The sequence below is a fragment of the Condylura cristata genome, unplaced genomic scaffold (assembly GCF_000260355.1).
Source record: "Condylura cristata isolate star-nosed mole 26May11 unplaced genomic scaffold, ConCri1.0 scaffold00026, whole genome shotgun sequence".
NCBI lineage: Eukaryota > Metazoa > Chordata > Mammalia > Eulipotyphla > Talpidae > Condylura > Condylura cristata.
Genome location: NW_004567127.1, coordinates 6,902,376 through 6,929,264, shown reverse-complemented (window position 1 = coordinate 6,929,264; position 26,889 = coordinate 6,902,376). Strand labels below are relative to the sequence as shown.

General features: G+C 40.3%; 2 protein-coding genes across 3 annotated transcripts in view; one reads left to right on the top strand and one right to left on the bottom strand.

The window, feature by feature from the left end:
* Positions 1-7,340, bottom strand: part of ST7L (suppression of tumorigenicity 7 like) — a 59,198-nt gene extending 51,858 nt beyond the window's left edge. For both annotated transcript variants that reach the window (XM_012730116.1, XM_004689644.2), the window contains exons 1-3: positions 6,652-7,340; positions 4,881-4,963; positions 309-471 (exon numbers count right to left, since the gene is read on the bottom strand). In XM_012730116.1, coding sequence (XP_012585570.1) covers positions 309-471; positions 4,881-4,963; positions 6,652-6,856 — 451 coding nt within the window. In that variant the 5' untranslated portion in view covers positions 6,857-7,340. The remainder of the gene's footprint in view (positions 1-308; positions 472-4,880; positions 4,964-6,651) is intronic.
* A 170-nt stretch (positions 7,341-7,510) lies between these two features.
* CAPZA1 (capping protein (actin filament) muscle Z-line, alpha 1) overlaps positions 7,511-26,889 on the top strand; it is a 36,596-nt gene continuing 17,217 nt past the window's right edge. The window contains exons 1-3 of the mRNA XM_004689642.2: positions 7,511-7,598; positions 21,579-21,642; positions 24,350-24,401. Of these exons, the coding sequence (XP_004689699.1) occupies positions 7,560-7,598; positions 21,579-21,642; positions 24,350-24,401 (155 nt within the window). The 5' untranslated portion in view covers positions 7,511-7,559. The remainder of the gene's footprint in view (positions 7,599-21,578; positions 21,643-24,349; positions 24,402-26,889) is intronic.

Here is a 26,889-nt window from a genome sequence, read left to right as displayed (position 1 = left end):
GGGGGGAAGGGAGGGAAATGCACGGGACTATGGTGGTGGCACAGGGGTGATTTGGTGATGGGAAACCCGCGGGGATTACAATCGAGATGGAAAAAAAAAAATGTGCAAAATGATGTAAAAATAAACTTTGTAAAAAAATAAAAATAAAAAAAAAATGGGAGTCTAGGGCTCTGGTGATCACTGCTCTCCAGATTAGTCACGGATTGCCCATTTGTACATGAAAGAGACAGCTGTCTGCTGTAAGTTTGCTATCACAGTCAAACTGAATCTTAACTAACAGCCTGAAAACACATTAGAAAAGTAGTCACCTGACAAATTCTGTCTGCTGGCTTCACTTTCTCTGTTGCTGGAGGGAGAACCTGGCTCTGAAATGCTGCTTTCTGTTCCCCCCATCAGTGGTCGGAGATGGCTTACAGACACTTGCTCAATAAAAGATGTGCCATGTTTATGGAAATACCACCATTCAAATATCTATGACAAACAGAAAACATTCTTCACTTGACATAATAGATCAGCAGAGATGAGTTCAATTTTAAAATTCTCTTAAGATGTTCCGGTTTAATTCAGCACTTTAAACGTATATTCAAAAAATTAAGTCAAAGCAAGACCCCTCAGTAACATGTGCAAAGCAAAAGTGAAATACTTTTTTATAGCTTTTTCATAAAATTTGCAGAAATTTAGGCAAAACTAGGAGAAATACATCTGTAAATAAAGCATTAAAGAGTTGGTTGTAAGTAACTCTTAAGTGGCAGATCATTTTATGTGTAGCATTAGTAAAAGAAAAGCAACTTTGGAACAATTAGTAGGGTGCAAGTTTAGCAAAAGACTAGGGATATAATGTCTCCAATTGTAAGTTCTGTGCTTTGGTTAATCACTTAGCATCTAGCCTCAGAGACTCAATGTCCTATCTATCAAATATGGTAAACCTTTTAAATAACAAAATAATACCCTGGTATTTGGGAGTATTATGTAGATTAAAAGTCAGGTTGATTCCCCTATCAAACTACTGAAAAACAGAATATTCACTCCTTCTGTTTCCATATAGCTTATCACTTACAAAAAGAAGAACCAAAAGAAGCTCCCTGTGCTGAATGGGCAGAATGTTTCATATTTGGACACTCCAACCTTCTCAACTCCCTCTGCCTTGAGTTTTGGCTTAAAATAAATGGTATAGCCTCAGAAAGGTTTTCCTGATCCCAATGAAAAAGAAAGTGTGTTGGGTCCTTTATATATATGTATATACATGAGGATTTATTTATTTGAAGTGTGTTGGTGCACTGGGTTAAAGTGCATCACTGTGAAGCTGTGCACAGCCACTGCGGCACAGGCTCCATCCCCAGCCAGGCAGCTGACCCACAGGGCGGCAGCCCTCTCTCTCTCCTGACCTGCCCACTGCTCCCCGCTGCAGCGGATTTCAGTAGATCTGCTTGCTTGCTCTCTGCTTTGTCTCCTCTCACCGCCCCCCCACCACATATGCCTCTGGCCTGTACCCCAGTTCCTGTATGCATGAAGAAATACATCTTTATCTTTAAAAGAAAAGAAAGTGTGTTATAGACACCCACTGGATCTTGTGTTTTCCTTTCAGAGGAGTCTTCTCACTTCTGACAATGAAACATGGGCTTTGTCACTATTACTCAAGTTCCACAGCACACAAACCCTTCTGGTGGAGGTACACAACCAGCACAGTTAGTTTACTCACTATCCCAGCCTTCCTTACTTCCCTACCCAAAAATGTCAACCTTCATGTGCCCTTTTCTGTTTTATTTATTCCCTTTAGCATTAATCACTGATAGTAAGAACATGGTACTTGTTTTACTTATTTGACTTTTACCATCTATTTCTTTAATAAAATGTAAGCTCCTTTAGAACAGTTTTTTTTCTAGTGGCAATGTGTGACACCTAGTAGTCACTCACTATAAACTTGTCAAATAAATGAATCAATGTCCATGATCACTTCTAGACCAAATTCTATAAGAAAAGAATCTGCACCTATTTGCTTACCAAAGATTTCCAGGATCCAGAGGATAATACTCTATAAATATTTATTGAATGAATAATCAAGAGGGGACTTCCAGTTTAAAATTGCTCAAATTATTACTAATAGTTTTCTACGTATTACTGTTAAAACTTATTTAACTTTAATATGTTCCTCTTCTTGGGCCTCCTGGTGGCAGAAAGGGTAAAGTCTCAGCACTGTGAAACTATCCCTATCCTCAGCCACTGCACCTCCCTGGCCAAGAAGGTGAACCACATGGTGCAGTAGATCTCTCCTGTGTTACCTGCTACTCCCCTTAGCAGTGTATTTCAGTCAATCTGCCTGTTCTGTTCCCCTCTGTCTCTGGTGAATTCGCTGACCCTCCGCACATCTGGCCTGTACCCCAGTTCTTCTATTCATAAATAAATCTTTAGTGTGTGTGTATGTGTGTGTATACATATACATTTATTTATGTATACACATAAAGACTTATTTATTTATGAATACAGACAGGGGTATAGGCCAGAGGTGCAGGGGTAGTAAGAGGCTTCAACAGAGACAGAGTGGGGAGCAGAACAGGCAGATCGACGAAGTACACTGCTGAGGGGAGCAGCAGGCAGGTCAGACGTGGTCTGCCACACCATGTGGTCACCTCCAGGGTGGGGATCAAACTCATGCAGAGGCGGCTTTAGCTTCTAAGTGCTGTGCTTTAACTGCTGCACCACCAAGGAGAGCCCAATTATGACCTGTAAAAAAACTATTTATAATGACTATCTCTCTCTTAAACATACAATTTTCAGATCTTTAGGAATGCTTTAGTAAATTTTCTGCTTCAGTAAATAATAGAACAAGTACATGACAAAGGTGCCAAAAACAAGAGTGATTCTGTGTGACACTGCTGTCCAATTATTTTACTGACTAAATGCTATAACATTTACAGGACAGTGCTAGAAAATCAAGGTGCAGTATTTTTTCTGTCACGCTCTAACGTTTTTCTGCTCAGTTTAGAACAGCTTCAGTTAATCAGCACCAAATATGGCTATATGTTTTACTAAGAGGTGTGGTAAAACTTGAAAACAACTGGGAGAAATCACAAAAGAAAAAATTACTCATGATGTAGAAAAGACAAAATTTATATTGGATCATAATCAGGTATAATAATTATAATAATAATAAGGTAACTAATACATGTTCTTCCCTATATGGTGGATTTTATGAATGAATATGTGAAATCTTTTTCAATGTTTGGTCAACTTTCCAACACAATGAACAATAACAATGCTGATTTTTATTAAGCATTGTAAAAATCTTTTATTTGCATTTGGTCATCTAACCCCAAAACAACTGATTTTAGAGATGAAGACATACACTCCAAGTTTAAGCATGTTCTGGTTCACCACTATGAGTGGCAGAACTGGGATTCTTATTCGGATCTTGCCTAACTGTAGGGTTTTTAACAATGATAGCAGACTGCCTCCCTCCCAAGTATATCCCAGTCCGTCTACACAAGCGTGGTAAGTCCACGCTCAAAGAAACTACAAACACAATGAACTTTGCTAATAAAAACTCATCAATATTATAAGAGTAACAACAGTTTAACCTTTAAATTATTACTCGAATTTCTTAATTTTTATAAATTTAAAGTCTCAGTTTAAAGACACATTATTTTTTAATTTCCTTATATATTCTATGTGTATTTCAGTTAAATCTATTTGTGTGTAAAATACACAGATGTAAAATTTCCCCCATTTTATAAATGAGGAAATTGACTTAGAGAATGTTTGACTTGCTGGAAGATACTAACTAGTAACAGATTCAAGGTTCAAAGCCCCATCTTTTGGTTCTAAAACCAATTCTTTTCCTACTACATCACTTGTTTAAGATCAATTTACTTTCTTTAGATTTTTATATGCTATTGACTAAATGTTAAAATATGCTTAATAATGAGGGGGTTTTATAAATCAACAAATTTTGAGGCATATATTAACACACAATTTTCATTCTGAATTTCTCAATTATTTTTTAAGTCAAGCAAAAAAAAACCCTTTCCTCTTTGGTGTTTTACTTAGGCATGGTCAATTATCAACCCCTATTTAAAAAAAAAAAAAAAAAGCAGCTAACACTAATGCAAATGAGCAGCTGACTTCTACTATAGTTGGATAGCACCACCTAGAGATGAGAAAAAAGTACAGAAGAAAAATCACCACTCAATGAACATTTACTCTGAGTTAGCTACCTTGTTTTTATACACATTATATCACAAAGTTCTCATAATCCTATATGTCAGATATTACTATCCCCAATGTAAAGATGAGGAATTCGGGCTTTAAAAAGGTAATGTGAACTTGCTAAAAGTGATGATTAGCCACGCTCCAAAACTCAGCTCTTAGACACTCCAGAAGACAACTTGCAATCTCTAGGCTGAATTTAAGACACAGATGAATTTTTATTCTGCCCAATTTTGCCAACATTAAAGAACTGGGTGAATATACCTATTATTTCCAGGTTCCTTGAAATCATCTAAAAAACTGAAAGCTCTAATATTACTGGCCTGCAAATCTAATGGCAAAAATTAGCCTTAGCCTCTTTTAGAAAGAGCACCCACTATCTGGATTACCCAGCACTCAAAGTTAATGAGTTTAATTCTCCTATATGTCATTTTTGTGACCTACCTGGGCCCTGCAGGTCCTTGCAACCCATCTCTCAGTCTCCACTTCCTACAGTATACTATAGTCTTTCAAAGGTAAACGTAAACTGCCAAACCCTTAAAAATGGAAAGGGAGTTCTATTTTTTAAACACTTAACACATTTTGAGAGCTGACCTATACATATTTATAATTATGGTAAACAGATAAATCTTCAAATAAATATCAAAACATGAATGAAGGAAATGGAAACTACTTACAAATATTAGTCCTGATATCAAAGATGATGTCCCTGTAAGTGCCACATAGAATTTGGGAGTCAATGAATTTAAAAATACTGTCACTGCCAAAAGGAAAGAAAAAAATCAGTTTAAAAAAATGCAAATTCAAATGTGGTTACAAATACGCAGGTGTTTATGAGTGGGGAGGGATATAAGTAGTATTAACATCTACAATGGCATTCATTAGGGAAAGTTGAAATAATAAAGCCATTTTAAATTCTCATTTTATCATCTTAAAGACTCCTTCACACAGCAAGAGTAGTATTTTTACACTGTTAATCAGCAAAGTGAGATATTTAGCCTGGTTTTGATAAAACTAAGAATTTGTCACAATTTAAACAAAAACTTGCAAACTTATGACACTATGCAGAACAAGCATCCTATTACAAAGGAGGTTTAAAACCATACCCTAATTATTCTGATGAGATACAAATCAGCAGGAAAGAAACAGTGTATAAGTATTTGGTAAGTCAGAAAAGGAAGGTAAAATAGTTCAAAGAGCAGGAAACTGAGCGCTCCCTGCACCCTACTCACTAAAATCCTGAACCAGATCATTTAATAATTGTCTCATAAATATTCTGGGTTTTAGAAAGAAATAAAAATCTATAATAGCTATTCTCATCCTAATGCTGTATCTAATTAACATGCAGAAAAAATAAATGATAAATTAAATGAATTATTATTTCACTGAGTATGTAAAACATTAATAAGCATCTCATTCGTCTATTACACTAAATTAGCTATTTAAATTAGTGTTGAGAAGGCCAATTTATTTAACTTGCTTTAGTGTGTTAGTTATATCTGAATTTACATAACACCGATGTTCTAAAAGGCCCAAGATATTTCAGAGCACTATCTCCGTCTTGCGTGCTCTCTCATGGAATTGAGGACAGCTGCCTGTTCTCCATACAGAAAAATAAACTCTGGTCCTGACAGTCATCACGTAGCAGAGATAGATACTTCTTAAACGGAGGCTGCCTGCTCAGTGCTTGAGTTGAAGTATTGTAATGACACGGAAGAGTCCCTGGTTTCAGCTACAGAATATACACAGCATTCACAGGCATCATAATTCTTTACGCGTCTTTGTCTTCAGTCCAAGCTACAAAGAGCGAAATGAACTACCGAAAGAACCCACAGCTGATTAGGGCGCCTTCTCTTTACTTCCTGAACTGTTCTATTCCGTTACACAAAAGTGTACAATAAGGAGCTGACAAACCTCTCACTAAATCGATTTCTAAAGAATTACTTTAACACCAGAGAATGGTTAGCTCCGATCACGGCAACCTTTTTCTCGTCTTTCCTTTTGCTTTCGAGATCTTTGAATACAGAAGGGCGCATCTTGGTTATCTGCGTGTGGGTACACTCAGTGGAGCCGCAGGAGACTCGAAGGAATGATTTTCAAGAGTTCCTACCAATGGTGGGGGTGCACAGAAATTCTGCGTCCAAGTCTGAGCACGTTCTCATCCGTCCTACCAACCTGAAGCTTACAGTATGTCAGGTGGCTTTCCCGCGGGTAAACCAGGACAGGAGAGGGCGGGTCCTCAGAGCTCAGGGAGCAGCCGGTAACTGCAGCTCAGCTGACATCAGCTGCCGAGTTGCCGCCCCAGAGTACCAGAACCCACTTGGGCGCGTCACCGACTCACTGCTCTGAAGCCCTCCAGGAACTACCGAGGACGGCTGCCCTCTGGCCCCTACCCCGGGCGCCGGTCCTGGCCCCCCGCCCGTCCCCAGGGAGGTCTGGGCCTCTCACCCGCGGCCAAATTTTCACAAAGCCTCAGCGGGACCCTCAGAGCGTAAAGCAGCCCCAGCCCGGCCACGAACCACAGCGAGGCCCCAGTCCCCGCCAGCCCGGCCCGCAGCCGCTCCCTCCAGCCCTGTGGCGGGCTCAGGCCGGGAGCAGGTGCTGGAGGTCCCGCAGCAGCCGCTGTTTCACCCAAGCCGTCGCCGTCCGCCATCTTGCCGCTCCTGAGGCGCCGGGAGCTGGGAGGGTAGAAGGGCAGGAAACCGGGAGTCGGGAATCTTGGGATAGTGGCGGACTTGAGGTTGGCCTTTCTGAAGGCTGAGTCCCGCGGAACGCGGACCGAGAGGAGTCTGAGGGCGGAGGTGCAACCCAGGACTGGGGCTGCCCACTCCTTTGGCGGGCGGGAAGGGGTGGGAAAAGACACTTATTCTGTAGGAACGGGATTGAGAGTAATTCCGGAGAGAGGTGTTTTCGCTTCCATACAGTGAGGATCGCCTTTCACCCTATTCCTGGGTTTGGAAAAAGTCACCGATGGTTCTAGGGGCCGAGCAGCACTCAGCCCTCAGACTCGGCTGCCTGGGTGATCACTGGTCGTGCGAAAACCACAGCAGCAGCGTGGAGTAGATGGAGGGCTGGCGCCAAGAACAACTGAGACACGCGCCCAGTGTCCAGCAGCGAAGGGGGAAATGAGTGTAACTCAGGAGCTGTTAGACTTAACTATCATTCACGGCAAATGCAACTTCCTGGGACGCGCGCGCCGGCACCGGGAGCCTGCACCCCCGCCCGCCACAGATATGGCGCGCCCGCTGTCGGCGTTTCCGGGCGGGCCCTTCCGACGGCCCCCGCGGTGATTCCATCACTCGGCTTCCTTCCCGGCCTGCCTCGCGCTTAGCCGGGCTGGGCCAGAGCAGCCCAAGATGGCCGACTTCGAGGATCGGGTGTCGGATGAGGAGAAGGTAAGGGGTCCGCCTCTCTCTCCCTCGGACTTTCTGTCGCTGAAGGGAAGAGGGGCCCGACCCGGCTGCCTTGGGGACCCCGGCGGGGTCCCCAGCAGGAAAGAGCCGCTTGGCCCGTGCTAGCAGACGCTCTCCGAAGTCGGGACACTTCCCTCCTGAGGGGCTTTCCTCTGCCTCACGGTGGCCCCAGTTCCTCATTTCTCAACTCTTTTCTTTTTCTCCCGGGCTTCAGGCACAGCTCAGGGGCTTTACTGCGAGCGAAGAGACTTTCCCTTGAATCGTGACTGTGGATCCTTCTGTAATTGACTTGGGGCGATGGTGATGTCGCGACTTAACAAGCAGTCATTTTGCGGATCTTAGCTGTTGGGGTCACCCCCCCCCCCATTTTTAGAGAGGATTGAGGCTAGTTTAGGGCGAGTCACTTCCTGGTCAGAGTGGCCTCTTAACTTCCCTTTTGCTCCTCCTTCCTCAGGAAGTGATTTTGCTGTCACTGTTCAGCCGGGACAGGTCCCGGTGTGTAGTTCTATTCTCCACAGACCCCCCCTCTTTTCTCACGAGCTGAATTAATTTTTACTAATGTATGTGTAAGCCCCGGGATGTGAACCCCGCTTTCTTTTTAGACCCTCCCTCCCTCCATTCTGTGCTTGTAGTTACGGTCCCTGCGGTGACTCCATCCCTTATCTCTTACATTCTCTTAACCATCATTTTTTAAAAACAGTTTCCTTTCTTCCTAACAATCAAGAAGGCCGACCGATTTTTTTTGTTTTAAGCTCCTTAAAGGTTTTGCATAGAACACAAACCTCACGTTAACACATTCGAGTCCGGACAAAGCATTTTACCTTCTTGGGTGCACTCCTGTAGTGTCTGATTATAGTCGGCGGTGCCAGCGTGCAGTTGGTATACTTATTTCTTTATGAGTATCTTAAATACAAGAAGATAAATAACTTTTTTTTCTGACGCTACCACCTTCCTGACCATTTTGACAGACTTTGCAGTAAATACCATGATGTCAGGGCCTGTTGAAAATTAGAATGGTTTTGCGTGATAACTTGTAACAGGATAAAAATGACCTGTTTCCCCATTGTGGCTGTTAACAGAATGTGCATTATTCTTGAGTGCTCTGCCCATGTACCTGAACTCTTTTTACTGTAAGCGGTTGGGATGGTGGAAGGGGTGGTTTGAGTCGTCTGTGAAGTTCGTTAGATATACCTGCAAGAACATGCCGTTTTGAAATGCTAATATGCTAAATACCATAACCACTGAAGAACACTAACAGTTTTTCTTACTAGGAAACTAATAATACATGTGTGACTTTGGGTGAGGCATTTCATGTATGAACTTCCGCTTTCAGATGAAATTTAATTCAGTAAAAATGATGGGATAACAAACGTTGGTTCTGCTAACGCCTCACTTATTTTAAGCAAAAATAATGTTATAACAAAATATCACCAAATTAAAAACTTGGGAGTTTGCTGTGCACAAGTAATTCTGCATTTACTGGTGTTGGCAAGGTGTGTGTGCCTTTAACACTGGGTTAGACTGCCTTTGTCATAAGAAACGCATACATTTAAAGGTGCCCGATTAAGATGCCTTTGGATGTTGACAGTGTTTAAACTGATAATGTTAATAGATCCATGACCAGTTTCCTCTTGTCTCCCAGCATACTTTTTGTTGTTATCTAATGTTAATACTGACACAGCAAGCAGGTCATAATTAGTAAGAAATCTTCCCCAAAGTGTTAATAAATTTTATATTGGGTTTTATAAAAACTCTAAAAATGAGTTTTTAGAGTAACAGTACTTTTGTTAATGTGAATTAAAAACGGCTGATATAGTATTTTATAATAAATTCATATGATTTGTGATTGTAGAAATTTCATTCGATTCTTATTACCAGACTGAGATGAAACCAATCTATATTTCTGTTGTGAATCTGGTAGTAAAAAAACTTGTAAAAGAATATCAAATCTTCTCAGCTTCATTCATATTTTGCCCCCTTTACCTCCAAGCTTGACTCCTTTTAATTGAATTCAAGAATTGAGAATGTAGTTTTCCAACAAGAGGTGTTGATATGATTAGCAATCACAAACAATCATTAAAAGTGATTCTTGACCCATTGACTTTCACAATGAAGGCAACCAACATTTAAAATAATCAAGATATTCTCAGCCTTAGTTTGTGTTGATTTTTTCCTTGGAGAAGTGGAGCTCTAAGTAAAGATTTTGTATTTTCTCAGATCTGGACTGCTTATGATTTGGGAGTTTTTTTAAGCATCTACGTCATGGTGCTGCCTTCCCCAGACCTCCACCCCCAATTAATTTAGTTTACAACACTGTATAGCCTTCAGGGATAGGGAATGTATCTTAGTATTACTTTTTTTTTTTTTTAATCTTTGTTACATTTTTCTGAAAGCCGGTAACCCAGAGTGAATATCATGATGGTCTCCTATTTCCTTGCAACTATTTCTGTAGACACTAGAAAACCCAACTACTCTCATAACTAAATGTTGAAGTTTTTATGACTTTATAAAAAGGAAGTTGGGTTTTTAACTTCTGCATTGTTACCTGAAATGGTCATGTTGAGCTGCCTAAACAAAACAGGAAGTGACTTACAGAAAGGCTGTTGGTCTTGTCCTCGAGCTCAGCTCTGCTTCTGAGAATGAGCTCTACTTTTCTAGTTAATGACAGTCTTCAGTTAACTCTTGCTTAACAAGACCAAAATGACAAGTTACCATAATTAATGAAGCTTGAAAATATGAAGTGATCTGTTTGCTTAGGTTCTTCAGACTGTTAAAAACAAAATTTTAGACACTAGAGAAAAATCCAGCAAGCATATTTTTTTTCCTTTCAGCCCAGCTAGTGGAATATTTGTATACAACCTCAAAAATATGTAATTGAGTAGTGACTCTGTGACCCCCCCCCCAGGCTTACAAAGTGATGTTACCTTTAAGGCACCATTTGATAAGCTTTACGAAAATTATTTAGGAGAGGTATGGAAAGTTGAGTACAATAGATGCAAGAATTTGAAGACTCTGTTAGAGCCTTCTGTGAAAAACACTTTTAACTGATTTCCTTGGTTATGTATTACCTCCTTAATTTACTAGGTATTATAATGTTTTGTAGGATGAAGGAGACCCTAGGACATTTCTACCTGGTGTAATAACCAGAATATAGGTTTCCATTTAATGCGTTAGGTATGGATGAGGTATTGTAATTTAATGCAAAAGTGTTTCTGTGTGTTAGCAGCTGTTCTCTCCCTGTCTTTTAGTATCACCAGTGTGATTTTGAAAAATACTTAACCTCTGTGAGCCTCAGTTTTCTTCCTAAATAGAAAGGGAGGTGAGGTGAGTAGATCAAACTGACACATCAAAGTTTAATGAACTCTTTCAAACTCTAATAAAAAAAATCTTATTAAAATGTTTCAGAAGCTTTTTATCATTGTCTGTTTTTGCACATTTGCCCTGATAACAAAACCATGAATTTCTTGGTAACTGAAGCTATGTCTTTTTACTTAATGTTAGAATAGCATCAGTTACATAGTGTAGACTTTGGGTGTGAAATAGATCAATCACAGCATTGTTCATTCTCATGTTTCCTGAGCTCACGCTTCCTCACCACCCCCCTCAATTATTTCTGGTAATGTTGATATCTAGGTATTTCTTGTCTTCAGAATGTTTCCAAGCCTGAGCATCTGCTGCCATTACAGGTGCTCTGCAATGACAACTGTGGGAATGTTCACCCTAGACCCTCACCACCCAGCATTTTCCTAGTAACTCCCATAAAGCTTCCACGCATTGTGCATGCTGGGATGGTTCTGTATCTATACTCTGAGCTTTGTAAAACTCTTAAGAAAAGTTTCCTTCATCTGCTGTGAGTCCTCTATTGTAGAGCTCAAAAACAACATTGTAGAATCAGTTATCATTTGGTCTTTTCTCTCTTTTGACATCTTGTCACCCCACACACAAAGTGAAAGTACTTAACGGTATCCCGAGGGCTGGTATCCCGAGGGTGGGGACCTCCAGACCTGCCTACTCTAAGTAGGTTCTGCCATCTGCCACATCAAAACAACAACATACTCTAATACACAGACCTTTTATGGAAAGAAACTGTGACACAATTCGTGTGAGAGAAGAAAAAAATACAATTTAAAGGTTTCCCTAAGAGGACTGCAGACAGTTAAGCACAGCACTATGAAGTTGTCAGTAGCTGCATTTCAGCCTGGGAAGCTGACCTACATGGCTTGGCGACCTTCTGTCTCATCCACTGCTTCCCTCAGCAGTGCATCAGTCATTCTGCCTGTTCTGTTGCCCACTATCTCTAGTGAATCCTCTTACCTCTGGCCTGTACCCCTGTACACTTCTGGCCTGTACCCCTGTTCTTGTATGCATAAATAAATAAATCTTTATGAAACACCCAAAGTTACCCACTCCCATGTGGGTAAATGCCTAGCCAAATAAGGTTGTCCCAAAGTAGGGGCCACTGAGGCCCAAAAGTTTGCCACAGACCCAAGATACCTTCTGGGGGGACCCATTGGAAAGGGGCAGAAGAGGGTAGGCAAGTCTGGAAGGAAATGTGCAAAATCCAAGTAAAAATAAAGGCTGCAATTTTAGCCTCCCGGTGAGTCTCTCACCCACACCTCTCTCTGAGGTGTCTTTTGTGTGCTCCAAGCCCCTGGTTCGAGTCAGTCATAGAAGCAAGCACAGCTTCTTCTCATGTTTCTCTGCTCCACATACCTTTTGTAAGTCCCCTTCCTCTTCCTGCTGCTCGGCTCCCACCCTTCTTTGAGTGGGACAGGGAACCTGGAATCTCCCCCTTTCTGTAACTATCACACTGTTAAATTATCCGCTTTTCACTTTTCCCCACATTTTATGGTGACAAAGATCTTGGGGTGCAGCCTTAGGTTTTTTTGGTTTTTTTGTTTGTTTGTTTGTTTCCAGAGAGTTCCAGTGTGTGGGACAGGAGCAGAAAATTAGTACCAGGCATTATCCATAGAAGCCTAGTGTGCCTAAGTCCTCATTTCTGCAAAAGCCCCATCAGTCCAAACCAAAATGGGAAAAAAAAAATCTGGAGGCTCTTTAATCTAGACAATGATAGCAAAAAGAATATCAGAAAATCCCAGCAAGAAAAGTCTTACTGTTTGCTTCCAATAACTTTCTCTCCACCTTGATTCCAGTTCTATCCAATAGTAGTACAAAATACTTCTGCAAGCGACGTCTACTTCCAATCCATTTTACCTGCCTTTACATACAGCCACAGGCAGAATAGCCAGGCAGCAGTTTGGTTAACTTTATTGGGGAACACTTCATGGGTGATTAGTGAGGTCTGGCCATCAGTCTTCAAGATCAAGGCTACAGTGTTACTAGACTCCACCTGGCGGTTCCTCTTCTGGTTTCCCCAGTTTTCTCTGGGATTTTCCAGTCCTGCTTCCTTACCTTCGTTGGCAGTCTCTGAAACCCTACAAGCATGTATCAGGTTCTCTTCTTCATGGCTTAGCTTTAAGCTTCTGGAAAATTTTCAATCAAAGCCACATGAGACATGAATCCAATACTGTAGTTAAAGGAGACAAAATTCCCTATGAAATTATGCAAAAATACAGTGGCAGTAATAAAAGTTACTAGCATTTTTTCTCATGCTATGATGCCATCAAGAGAGATACTACAGATGTTTAAGTTGGATCTTTTAGAAAAATGTAGCACTGTTGCCAATCTTTTGCCACCCAAAACAATACCCAAGAAAATCTGTATTATGTCAAGAAAAAAACTTATCAGAAATCATGTTGATTTTCAACAGTTCAGTCCTTTGTAGGAAATTCTCATTGTCAAAAGTTAAATTAATTGGAATAAGTTGAAGTTACATTTATTTCTCTAGAAACAATTCTGAAGATGTGACACCATTGAAATAGCTGACAACATTGTAGAACAACAACCATCAAAACTGACAATTTATATATACCTCAGAATTTACACATTTCTCCCAAGTAACAATGTTTCCCACTAAGGTAACTGCCAGGTAAATACCAAGTAGGTCTAATTCATCTGATGTCTGTCCCAGGAAAGGGAGAATCTTTGTAGAGTATCTCAGGCACTCTTGAGGATCCAGTCAAATGGAAGACCACCAGTTTTTTCTGCAGTTTTGATTTTTGGGAAGTTTTGTCATAAGTATTAGAAAACAACAACAACAAAAGCATTCAGTTTCTTTGAAAGTAGTCCAATGTTGATAATCAAGCTATAACCTTCGCTTGAGCTCATAATGGAGTCTCTCCCCGCCAAAAAACTTAAACTTTCCAAACTCCTATTCTTCCCAACAAAAGATGTACCCAACATTAATTCCCCAGACAGAAGAAGAAAACTATGGCCAATGCTACCTTACAAACACGTTTCAAAACAATCCATTAAATTCCAAGAGCGGGGTCCTTGGGTTACCTCTGAGAAAGGTTTTATCAAAGCTCCCTTTTTCAGCGGCACCCAGCGAGTTTATTCAGGCACACTCCCCATGAGGCAGCAGATGTTTAGTTATCAGTATGGCAAAAGGGGAAGAAAAGGACGCTTGCACAGACACGGTGGTTAGAAAGAGCTGCCCCCAAAGGGACAGGCTTGCAAATGAGGCACCTGCAAAGGCACAGATGGGCAGTCCTGGGAGGACAGCTGCCGCTCCCAGTGCAGCAATCGCTCTGATACGGTCTTCTCTTCGAGGTTCATTCCTGTGTGGGGTTGTTTGCTACTGTTTAATTATTTCTAGGGTTGGTGCCCAAGGACTTTTCCTATATTTTGGCTTGACTCGATTGTTTGGGAGGACCAGGGATTCTCTACAGTGGCCTTCAAATCTCCAAATCCTGTCTGCGCTGCCTCTGGACACTTTGCTTTTCTGTAACTTGTTTAACAACTATATTAATCATTTCTCCCCTGACTTCTGGCTTCCGGCTTTGGATGAAACAGTTTCTCATCTTTGCTAGCTCCTTTCCAAATTTTCTAGCTTCCATCATTAACCAAAATAGTAATAATAATAAACAGATTATGTTTCCCAGAAGACTTGACCAGTTCCCATTACATCCTTACCTCAAAATATCTATAGACACCTTCTATACCAATTTTATCTCTTGATGCCAAGACAGTTAGGCACAAAGGGGGAGAAATACAGACATACAGCAGATAGACACAGGTAGTTCTCATAAATAGTATTTATCCCACATGGGGTTTCTTATACAATGTGTTTTACTCCCTAGGCTGGGGTGGGAGGGAGATTTCAAACCCCCCAAAAATGTGGAATGTTGCTGGCAGAAATCACAGGTTCCAGTTGTCATACTACACAGCAAAGACTTTGGAAACAGGAAGAAAAAGTTCAGTTAAAGCAATTATAAGAGCTACATTAGCCTGTTTTATTACTTTAGGGTTTTCAATGTTCAAGTCATTACATTAGAAGTCAATCCTGGAGTATGTTGTATAGCAGCTAAAAGAGCAAAATCAAAACACCAACAACTTCCAATTAAAAGAAGGCATCTCCTTCTGTTAGCCACTTGGAACAAAAAAGCAACATACAACATCAAAATAGAAATCACATCCCCAAACTAGGACGTTAAAATACAACAACACAAGAATCAAAACCTAGTATAATTACCCCGTGCCTGAAACAGCCCTTTCCAATAGACCTTCCTCAACAGGAAGCGGTCTTGTCTTCCACTAGCAATCAAATTCCAGGTATGCCTGAAACAAGTGTTGTTGGCAGAAATTCCCAGCAGCAAATCCTTTTAAACTTGGACTTTGCAAAACCCTTGTATCTCCAGTAATCCATTGGGGTTACAGCAATGACCAGTTACTGCTCGAGGCCTCTTCCACTTTAGCACCCTGGCATAAACTTGCCAATTTGAACCATCACCGAATCTTTTTGCCTTGCAAAAGCCCTGAGGCAGAGGTTGAGGAGTACAAGCAGAAGCCCAGAGTCCCAGTAAAACCCCATACAATCTTTAGAGTTGCTAATTAGACCTATAAAGCAGTGAGATCTCTGACTAAAGGGCAAAGTAATAGCAATTCACCTCCATCTTTTGAGAAAAACTGCTCGTTTAGTTCCAGAAAAGCCCATCTCGAGGCCTCAAACACCATTTTGGGGTAGACTCCGTCTTTGATCTAGCCACATCTTTCGATACTAGGTATGTCTGAGTAAAGCAGGGACACCCCAGGCCCCCCAAACTTGCCTACTCTGAGTCCACTTTCTGCCACAAGACAACATCTTAGTACTTGAGACCTTCTATAGAAAGGATAAAGGGTTAAAGCGCAGCACTACAAAGTCCACAGCCACTGCAGCACAGGTTCGATCCCCAGCTGGGGAGCTGACCCACATGGCACAGCAGACCTGACCAGCCCGCTGCTCCCCTCAGCAGTGTATTTCAGTTAATCTGCCTGTTCTGCTCTTCACTCTGTCCTGGTGAATCCTCTCACCGCCCAATCCTGCACCTCTGTCCTGTACCCCAGTTCATGTATGCATAAATAAATCTTTTTAAAAGGGGGGAGGGACCTTAATACAGTGTGCAATAAAAGAAAAAGTGCAATAAAAGAAAAAGAACACAGTTTAAACATTTCCCCATGAAGCAACCAAAGTTACCTCATCCCCCATGGATAAATCCCAGGCAAACTGGATTGTCCTAAATTTGGGCCACCAAGGCCTGAAAGCCTGCCCCAAGCCCAAGACACCTTCTGGGAAGGGACCCAAAGGAAAGGGGCAGAGGGGGCAGGTAAGTCTGGAAGGGAAAGAGCAAAATCCAAGTCAAGATATAAACTGTCTCCATACTCTCCACAGGTCTTGCACCCACATCTCTCTCAGGTGTCTCCTTCCCTGTGCCCAAGTCCCTGGTTCAGGTCCAAGGCCAGGAAACAAGCACTGCATCTGCATCTTCGCTTTCCTCTGCTCCAGTTGCCTGCCGCGAGCCCCCTCTGGCTTCCTCCTTCCTCTCTCCTCTGCTGCTCAGCTCCACCCTTCCTTGGGTGGGGCGGGGCAGGGCAGGGCAGGAACTCCCCCTTTCTGTGGATGTCACAGTTACATGTATGAGGATCAGATCCTGAAAATAAAAACCCTGGAAAGGGACATGACATTGAAGACTTTCACTACTTGTACATTTACTAATTAGGTAAATCTACTACTCAGCACTGTTTCCCCTAATTTCTTTAGCAGAACCTCTTGCTAGTCTCTGCTTTCTGTTCACCGCACCAGTGTTGCTTCTAGTCACATGTGCTCAGAACATTGGCAGCTTTTTCACCCTTAGCCTCTCCTCTCAGGTTTACCTAATATTTCAGTCTTATAGAATGCTCCTTCCTACCTTTAGCTCCTGTTTCTCATTTCCATTAGTTTACAGTACATATTTTATATACATATCTATGTGCATTCACATACTTAAGTGGTAGGAAAGGGCATGAGTAGAAAATCCTCTCCTGTACTCATTCCCAGCCACTTCATTTGAGAGGCAGCCCAAACCGCCAGCACCCTTTCTATTCTGTGCACATACTAGCACAGATATTTTCTCTTGACAACCTAGCCTTCCTGCTTTCCTTCTGCCATTGTCTTCATTTAGCACCTTTTCTTATACTCGAGTTATTGACAATATTCTCTCTATGGGCAGTAGGTAAAATGGACTTTGCTGTAACTGCACATATAAGTTAGAGCAGTGTTTATGAGGTGGAATGTTCAGTTGAGTGGATCACAGGATGCCGTGGACAGTATAACATAAGCAAGAAGATGGGATGATGCCAGACTGCAGCTGCACCAATGAAAGTTGGTGGACTTACTGAACACGATAGGACTTTTCAATTAAGTGCCAGTGCTGTGAAGCTATGAAGCATGAGTTTGATGCCCACCAGGGACTAGACCCACATGGTGCAGCAGACCTCTCCTGTCTTGTCTGCTGCCCCACTCAGCAGTGTTCTGCCCTGCTTCTTAGTCTGTCTCTGGTGAATCCTCTCACCAGAGGATTCCTCCCACCCCCCACATACATCTTTGGCCTACAACCACAACTCTTGTATGCATAAGTAAATCTTAAAAAAAAAGAAGAAGAATTATCCTTTATGAATTCTTGTTTTTTTTTTAATTCTTTTTTTCTAAGATTTATTTATACATACAAGAACAGAGGTGTGGTGGGTGAGAGGATTCACCACAGACAGAGTGGGGAGAGAACAGCCCAGACAAAAGCATCACTGTATGGTGAGCTTCCTGGCTGGAGACTCAGACTCAGGCTGCAGTGGTAATAGCTCTGAGCCTTCACCTCTAAGCCACTAGGGAGGCCCTGCTTTGTGGATTCTTTGTTGCATTTAGGTAACATTAGGTTCTCACTAGGTGCATGATACTTTATATGTAGCAACAATGTGTTCATCTTAAAACATCCCCATAGGATATTTACAATATCCCATTTTTTAAAAGTATCACCAGGCATCTAGAAAAGGTAATACTAGAACAGATACAGCATCAGTATCTGCTCACAGACTTGTGCCCTTACCCACTTTGATTTCTTTGAGCAAATAGGTAGTAAGTTAAAATAGCAAAGGTCACAAGTGAAAGGACACAGACCTAAACAACAGTTCAGTTTATGGTGCAGATGCTTGCTTAGACCCTGACTCACCGCTGCTGCCTGTGATGACTGCATGATAACTGCTGCTAAATTAGCTCAGTGCGCTTGGGAGTTTATTCACTTCAAGGTGACAGCAAGAATTCTAGCATTTGATTGTTATAAGCTCAAAGTGCTGGAAAGTAAGTTTTAGGAGCTTAAAGATTTGAAAGTCCTTTTGACAAGACCTAAGGAGCGAGGGCACTGTCTTTACTTTATGGTATGAGTTCAGATGTGAGCTCTCGGCTTTGGGTAGTACTAAAGAGTCTATGCAGATACCCCAAATGGCACCACATCTGGGAGAATGTTGTTAATGGGGAGAGGGGCCTCCCTGGTGGTGCATCGGTTAAAGACAGTGCAATCAAGCTATCAAGCTATCCCCTGCGGCCTGAGTTTGATTCCCAGCCAGGAAGCAGGCCCATCTTGGACAGACCTCTGCTGTGTTGCCCAGTGCTCCCCTCAGCAGCGGATGGCCTGTTTTGTTCCCTGCTCTATTTCTGGTGAATCCTGTCACACCACACCACCCCCAGACACCTCTTGCCTGTTTCCCAATTCTTGTATGCATAAATAGATAATCCTTAAAAAAAAAATAATGGTTTGATGGTAATTTGATTGCTTCATTAAGAACTTAAATCTGAACTTAAATTGTTTGGAGTCAACACATAGTTTGTATCTGGAAAGTAGGTCTCAGTTTATTGCTAATATGTTTCTCTCAGCCCATGAATCATATTCAGGCTTATTATCATATGTTAGGGAATTTTCAGTATCTTTTCTCTCATAATGTATTAAAATTATAGACCCATTTAAGTTCAGTTCTATTATGATTGCCATTATTATATAGATACTGACACTGCAAATCACTTTTTATTTTATATAGATTTATGCATCTGTATATTTCACTTTTTACGGGTGAAAGATATGGTTAGTTCATATGGCAGGCTGAATGCATTTTTCTTATTGTTGTTTTACTAGTCTTTTTAAAATTTAATTAAATTTATTTTCACATCCTTCCACCCTCACCCGATTCTTGGCAATCTCTCCATTCTTTAAGACCTGCTTTTAAGCTTCAAAATTTTCATCATCATGGGCCCTCCCTGGTAGCACAATGGGTTAAAACACAGCACTATGAAGCTATAGCAGTCACTGCAGCATGAGTTCAATAGCCCTGGCCAGGGAGGTGACCCACATGGCACGGCAGACTTCTCCTGACCCTCCCACTGTTCCCCTCAGTAGTATACTCGTCAACTTGCCTCACTCTGGGGAATCTCTCAACATCTGTCCCCCCTACCCCCCCACAGACACACACCTCTGACCTATACCCCAGTTCTATATGCATAAACAAGTAAATCTTTTTAAAAATTCACCATCACCATATAATTCCTTATATCCCTTATGTCCCTTCTTACCTTCAGAAACCTCAGTGTTTAGTCTTTGTCATTCTGATTTGCCTTTTTATACACAGTTCCCTTAATTTCCTCCAAGTTGTTGTGATGAATGTATTTCATCTTTCCTTATGGTCAAATAGTATTCCATAGTGTAGCTATAACATGACTTCTTGATCCCTTCGTGTATTGATATCTTAGCTATTCTAATAGTGCTGTAATAAATACTATAGAACATGGAGGTGTTTGTTGATGGTTTTAATGTTCTTTGGATAGATGTCTAAGAGTGGGATTGTTGCATCATACATGTGCATATGGTTTTACCTTACTTTGCAGGCCATACCTTTTAAAATTAAAAAAAGTAGGAAAAAGCAGACAGGAGCAAGGCATAAATTAGTAACAGTTAAAAAGTGAGCATGCCCATCAATGGACAAAAAATTTTTAGCAGTTTCTTGAGACAAAGCAGATGGTTCAAATACATGAAAAAAAAAAAGATAAAAGGAAACCATAGTCCAAAACACATTATAGAAAATGGTTAGAGATGTGGAAGTCATTCTGGAGAAGCTGAATTTAAGAGAGAGAAAGAAAGGTCTCAGAACAGTCCTTAAATAGGTTAGTCGGAAAGTGCCCTCAAGCTTGCTGGGCTCCTTCCTCTCACTGGACTAACCTGCAGGCAGTAAGCATTTGTTCTGGAAGAGTAAGTGCTGGTGGCCGAGAAAGTAGCCTCTGGCTTTTAGGATGCTTCACTCAGAAGATAATCTGCTCCCACTGCCTCTGCAGACACAAGTTCCCTCCCCTCCCTTATAACCATGAGGGAGACAAACTGTAAACAGAGCCAGCAAGCCAAATTAAGTTAAAAGGGAAGTGCCAAATATTTGTGGAAAACCAATACTATGAAAGAGAAACACCAAATACAAGGAATAATAGATCTAAATCCTTAGGGAACCATTGAAAGATTAAAACTTAAAAAAAAAAGTATAATTACTATCTTCAAGGAGACTCAAGAATTTACTGCACACACAAAAATATAACCAGAAATCTTAGAAATTAAGAATTAAAAATAATTGTAAGGATAGCAAAATGACACTCCTGTGGAGCAGTTAGTGAACTGAAAATTGGACTAATTCTCCTTATAGAAAGCATAAAATGACAGAAATGATGCATGTCTCTTCAGATTACAGCCTAACATTTAAGCATCTATTCAATTATTTCCCCCTCCTCTTCAGTTCCTGTTTATAAGAGGAGATACACAAAAATTAGAAAAGCAGTAGGCCAAGGGAGAAGGAGTTAGAACAAATAACAGGAAGTGTTGTTCCTGCAGCATTCTTCACATTCTTCGTTCAGTGTTGAACAGTAGTTGATAGGAGTTATCTTTATCTTTTAAAATTAATGATAATGTTTATGTCTCATCCTTAGTAGATGGAGAATTTTGGTAGCTAAACTTTATGGCATTAAGCGATTAGCTTATTCTGCTTCTACCATAAAGCAGGTAGTTTCCTTACTGTTTTATGATACTTGAAAGGGTGTTGAATTTTATGCTTTTCCCTGCCTGAGTTACATTGATAATTTGATATCAGGGTTTTGTTTCTTTAATTTGTAAATTACATTGATGTGTTAGCATTAAGCCATCCTTGCATTGGGATGAAGACTAAGCACAAGTTTGGATACCACTAGTCTGCTCATACTTTATTTAGTTTTATTTACATGTTTATAAGTGAAACAGGATCATAACTTTCTTTTTTATGACTGTCATATATTTTGATCAAAAGCTGATTATTCAACTCTTTAAAGAAAAAAATCAAAATTAATCAAAACATAAAGTTCCCAAGTCAGAACAAATCTATATCGATAATAATAGCAGTGGGATGTTTTGTAAAGAGATAATCGAAACAGTACAGATTTAAACAGGAAATATTATTTTAAGGAACAAGATGCAAATTTTATAATATGTTAACTTCTCCTTTTGTATGTTACTCTTCAATAATTCTTCTACCATAAATTTTATTTCACTTTAGGTACGTATAGCTGCTAAATTCATCACTCACGCACCCCCAGGAGAATTTAATGAAGTGTTCAATGGTGAGTAAAGATTAATATTTAGCTATTTTAAGTCCTCTTTAATTACATATAACCATTTATATATGTTTGCTGTCTCTTGTAACCCTGACAGTACGTATTCTTAGCTATAATAGAGAAAATCAAGATCTGAAGAAGTTACTTTGTCAAATGCCACCCAGCTAGTCTAGTAATTGTCAAACCCACATCTGAGTCCAAAGCAAGCCCTAAACACATAAATTAGGATTCCTATCATAGGTGTGAAAATGCATAAAGGAGCTTAGTAATAATGTGTGCAGAAATGGCATCAAACTGTTTTCCTAGCTTTATATCTTACATGTCAGTGTTTTCGTTCAGGAAGTGCCATGGGGTGGCACTTCGAGATGGCACTGAACTGTCTGCATCCAGGAAGCTTGATAACATTCAGCTTTCAGTGCCATCATCCCGGCGAGATTCTCAGTCATTTGATCTGGGGTAGAATTGAGTGCTGTTTTGATGAAATTCTCCCACGTGATTCTGAATTACAGCAGTTTGGAAAACCACTCTTCACTCCATTTACAACTTCCCAGGCCATTCACTGTTCTTAATACAGCACTAAGTGAAAAATGTAGATGGAACATCTTGAACTTTGTGATGAAGTAATCCCTATAATTTTATCTTAATTTAATAACTAATTCATCTTAAAATTTCCTTTAAGTAAAATTATAATCTTGGTGCATCTTAGTTCACTTTAGCAAACATTTATTTTCAAGTTCTAATTTTAATTAGAAGGTCACCTACTTGAGAGGAACTGTGTGATACTCACATGTCTCTAGTCCAGAGCTCAGTCCATGCTAGAATGATCAGTAATAGGCACTGGTAAAATTAATGGTGCATAGAAAAAATAACTAGGAAAACATTTAAACATTTACTGTAAGGAGTAAATAACACAATGCAACTAAATCAAGGCATTTTTTTATATAGACTCATTTGTGAATTTTTGAGCACTTAATAGCAATAAAACCAAATGAAACCTTTAATTCTATAGTCTTTCTTCCCATATTGACAAATGTAAATTTTCTTTTTTTTTTTTTTTTTAAGATTCATTTTATTTCTGCATACAGAATTGGGCTATAGGCTAGAGGTGTGGAGGGTGAGAGGATTCACCAGAGACAAAGTGGGGAGTAGAACAGGCAAGTCAATGAAGTACACTGCTGAGGGGAGCAGCAGGTGAGTCAGGAGAGGTCTGCTGTGCCATGTGGGTCACCTCCCTGGCAGGGAATTGAACTCATATTGAAGTGGCTTTAGCTTCGTAGTGTATAGTGCTGTGCTTTAACCTACTGTATCACCAGGGAGGGCCCCAACAAATGTAAATATAAATTTTCAACAACTGAGTATTTAGAAAATTCTCTCTAGATTTGAGCTTTATCTAACAAATTAGCTCATAATTTCTCCACTTTATAAAGTAAATGACATTTGTAGTTAGAGTCCCTTGTTTTATTTCTGACAATTTAATGTATTTTACAGGAATACCTTGAGAATAACAGATGTTAAAACATTAAATTAAGAATTGACATACTACTAGTTCTATTGGCGTGCTATATCCTGGCCCACCTAGTCCCCTCTTTCACAAACTCTGAAGCACAATGAATGGCCTTTGGCTTGTAATTATCTTTCCCTCTTAGAGTTAATGTTGGTTGTCTCTTCACAGCAAGGGCTCACTTCTTCCAAAAATAAAGTTAATAGACTCCTAACACACAGCATTTGAAAAGGGTTGGAGGTGCCCCCATATTAGTTTTACCTAAAAAAAAGTATGTGCCTTCCCTGGTGGCACAATACTAGGTTAAAGCAAAACACTATGGAGCTATGCACAGCCACTGCGCACAAGTTGATCCCCAGGGTGACACACATGTCGCAGCAGACATCTCCTGTTTTGTCTGCTGTGCTCCTCAGCAGTGTATTTCAATCAATCTGCCTGTCCTGCACCCCATTTTGTCTCTGGTGTATCCACTCATCACTCCTGTACCGTGGGCCTGTACTCCAGTTTTTGAGTACATAAATAAATAAATCTTTAAAAAAAAGAATAGTATGGGGCCCTCCCTGGTGGTGCAGTGGGTTAAAGCTCAGCATTATGAAGCTGGCCACGGCCACCTCAGCATGAGTTCCATCCCAGCCAGGGAGATGTCCCACGTGGCTCAGCAGACCTCTCCTGTCTCACCTGCTGCTCCCTTCAGCAGTGTGCTTTGTCCATCTGCCTGTTCTGCTCCCCACTCTGTCTCTGATGAATCCTCTCACCGCCCCTGCACCTCTGGCCTGTACCCACTTCTGTATGCATAAATAAGTAAATCTTTAAAAAAAAAAAAAGAAAAAAAAGTATGGTTATCGATTTACTGCCACTGACTAAATTCTACCTGCCTTTCTTGACCTGATGTTGTAGAAGAGCTTATAGTTCTTAATGTAATTTTAAAATATTCTTTAGATTTCAAAGTAACTGTCCTAATGTAACCTTCTGTAAACCATGTTTTCATTTGCTATGAAATTGCTTGAGCGTTTTATTGTTGGATTATTGTATCATAAATAGTTGTATGTGCCTTAGCATGTTTGCATGTATAGAATTTCTACAAATACAACATATCAAAATACTAAACTTTGTAAAGCCTGCCTTTTAAAAACTAATCTAGGAATCTTAAAATTTCTCAAGCTTTTCCTCTACTAGACATCTTAACATCTTTTAACTTTTTTATTTCCTCAGATGTCCGGCTACTACTTAATAATGACAATCTCCTCAGGGAAGGGGCAGCGCAGTAAGTATCTAACCCATGCATGTAATTTTCTAAGTTACTATGCTGAAGTAAACTCATACCCCAAAAACTACATTTAAAATATTTCAAAATCAAGCAGTTGGGTTTAACAGTTCCAGTTGTTTTTCTTTCTAGGTGGAAACATGTTCCCCCAAACTGTGGCTTATGTCCTTAAAGTTTATTATATATGATAGGATTTTGTTTGTTTTCATTTTTGCCCAAATTTTTCCTATGAAAGCAGAATTTAATGTTAGCCAGTTAGGTTTCCTTGTATAGTTCTTCTCGTACATATTCAATTTGTTTTTAACTTCTAGTTACAGAAAAACTAGACTGATATTGAGGATTATTACTTGCTGTCATACTTAGAATTAGCTATAGAATAATGGCGTAGTGTGATCACTCCACTCAGTCATTAACTCCTCTCAGGCTAATTCATCTCCCCTAAAACATCATTCTCATCTTTTCCTTGTCCCCAAAAACATTACAGTAGTGTGCTGTTCTGGCTTTTTGCAGGGGTGGGTCTCTTCAAATAGAAACATTAGTTATCTGGCTGTGCTTCTACTCTCTTTGCTCTTCAGTACAAAGTTCTGTTTTCGTTACCATCAGTTGTTGCAGAGTTCCTTTGTCTAGAGGAAACCAGAATTGGATAGTAGCAGGAAAAGAAGGTGGTATAGGGAGATGATGATTTCGATGCGGAGCAACAAATAATTTTTATCAGGGCATTTGGTATATGAGTGGTATATGAGTCATTTAGGTTTTAGCTGTAGAAAACTGTTTTAAGAGTAGATGCCTGGGAAGCAGTCCTCTCCTTCCTTCTCTACACTGTTTTTTGAATGCATTTTGGTGCTAAATTCTGTAAACCTAAAATTTGGATAGTATCACTATAATTGTGGTTATTCATTGATTTAGAAAATCATGTAATTATTCACTGATTTAGAAAATTATAATAGGCACACACTAAAAATAACAATGCGAGTTTCTCTCTTAGATGCATAGCATATGACATAGAAAAAACTTTCATGATTTGTGGGTTTAACTCTTCTCCTAATTCACCAGAAACAGCGTGAGGACAGAGTAGGGAGCAGAACACAGGTGGATCTACTGAAATGCACTGCTGAGGGGAGCAGCAGGTGAGAGAGGAGAGGTCTGCTGCGCCACGTAGGTCAGCAACTTGGCGAGGAAGTGAAGTAGCTGCAGATTGCTTCTTGGTGTTGAGACTTAACCCCTTATGCCACCAGGGAGACCCTTGCCCTTTGGTTTTTAAAGTCACATCTACATTCAGTCAACAAATGCTTACCCAATTTGGGTGCTTCTGATAATAAGGAATTCACTCTCTCACAACTTGCCAGTTGTACTGTTCTTCGTTTTACCTACACTGTGCTTCAATACCAGCTGCTGAACTGGGGAGTGAGGTAGGAAGCCAGACCCCACAGTAGTGGCATCTGAAGCCTATTGCCCCAGTTATAGTCAGAAGCAGCTCTCAAATTTGGTGTGTAGTTCTCATGCCTCAGTGGCTTTAATTGCCCTGACGATAAAGCTTTGCGTTTATAAATATTTACATTAAGTCTAGATTCTTCGTAGAGAATCTTCTTGCTAAAAGAATTATCTTGGGCCCCCAAATTTTGACTTTCCATCAGATTGAAGAGTTCAGTTTTCTATTAAGTATTCTAGTCCCTTTGCCATAGTCCTCATAAATTATTTATTGTTTTAGTAATCTCATCCTCATTATTACTGCCTTCTATATAAAATGAATACCTGAATGATAGCCAGACCCCACAGAATTGGCATCTGAAGCCTGTTGTCCCAGTTATAGTCAGAAGCAAATCTCAGATTTGCTTCTCGTGTGTAGTTTCATGCCTCAGTGGCTTTAATTGCCACTGAGTTTGACTCTTTTTGGATTTCCACCTGTGCTTCTGACCATCAGAACCATTCTCTGGTCATTCTCAGCAGTTTTTGCATAAGTAGGATGTTGATCTTACTAAAGAGGAGATTATATTCTGAGAGAGGAAATTCTCTCAGAGATTAAGCAGAGACTGGCTTGATAAGATTATACTTTAGAACAAACACTGGCTGCGATGCTGGGGTCCTGTTTAGAGATCTGTGGTGGTTTGGACTAGAGTGGTGTTACGCATGGTGGGGAGGAGTCAGATTCCTGCATGAACTCATAAGGGAAACCAAGAGATTAATTCATGTATGAGAGAGAGAATAATCAATTTTTTTGCCTGAACAACTGGTAGAACATCATTTATTTGAGATGGGATTAAGTGTTAAATTTTGGTGTCAGTATGTATAATCTGTAGTCTTAGGTCACATCCCAGAATAGAATCCTCCTTTACCCCCTCCTCCGTAGCTTAGAAAAAAAAGAAGTCCATTTTCCATAAATACTTAATTTTTATTCTTTTTTTTTTTTTTAAAGATTTATTTATTATGCATACAGAACTGGGGTACAGGCCAGAGGCTCGGGGCGGTGAGAGGCTTCACCAGAGACAGA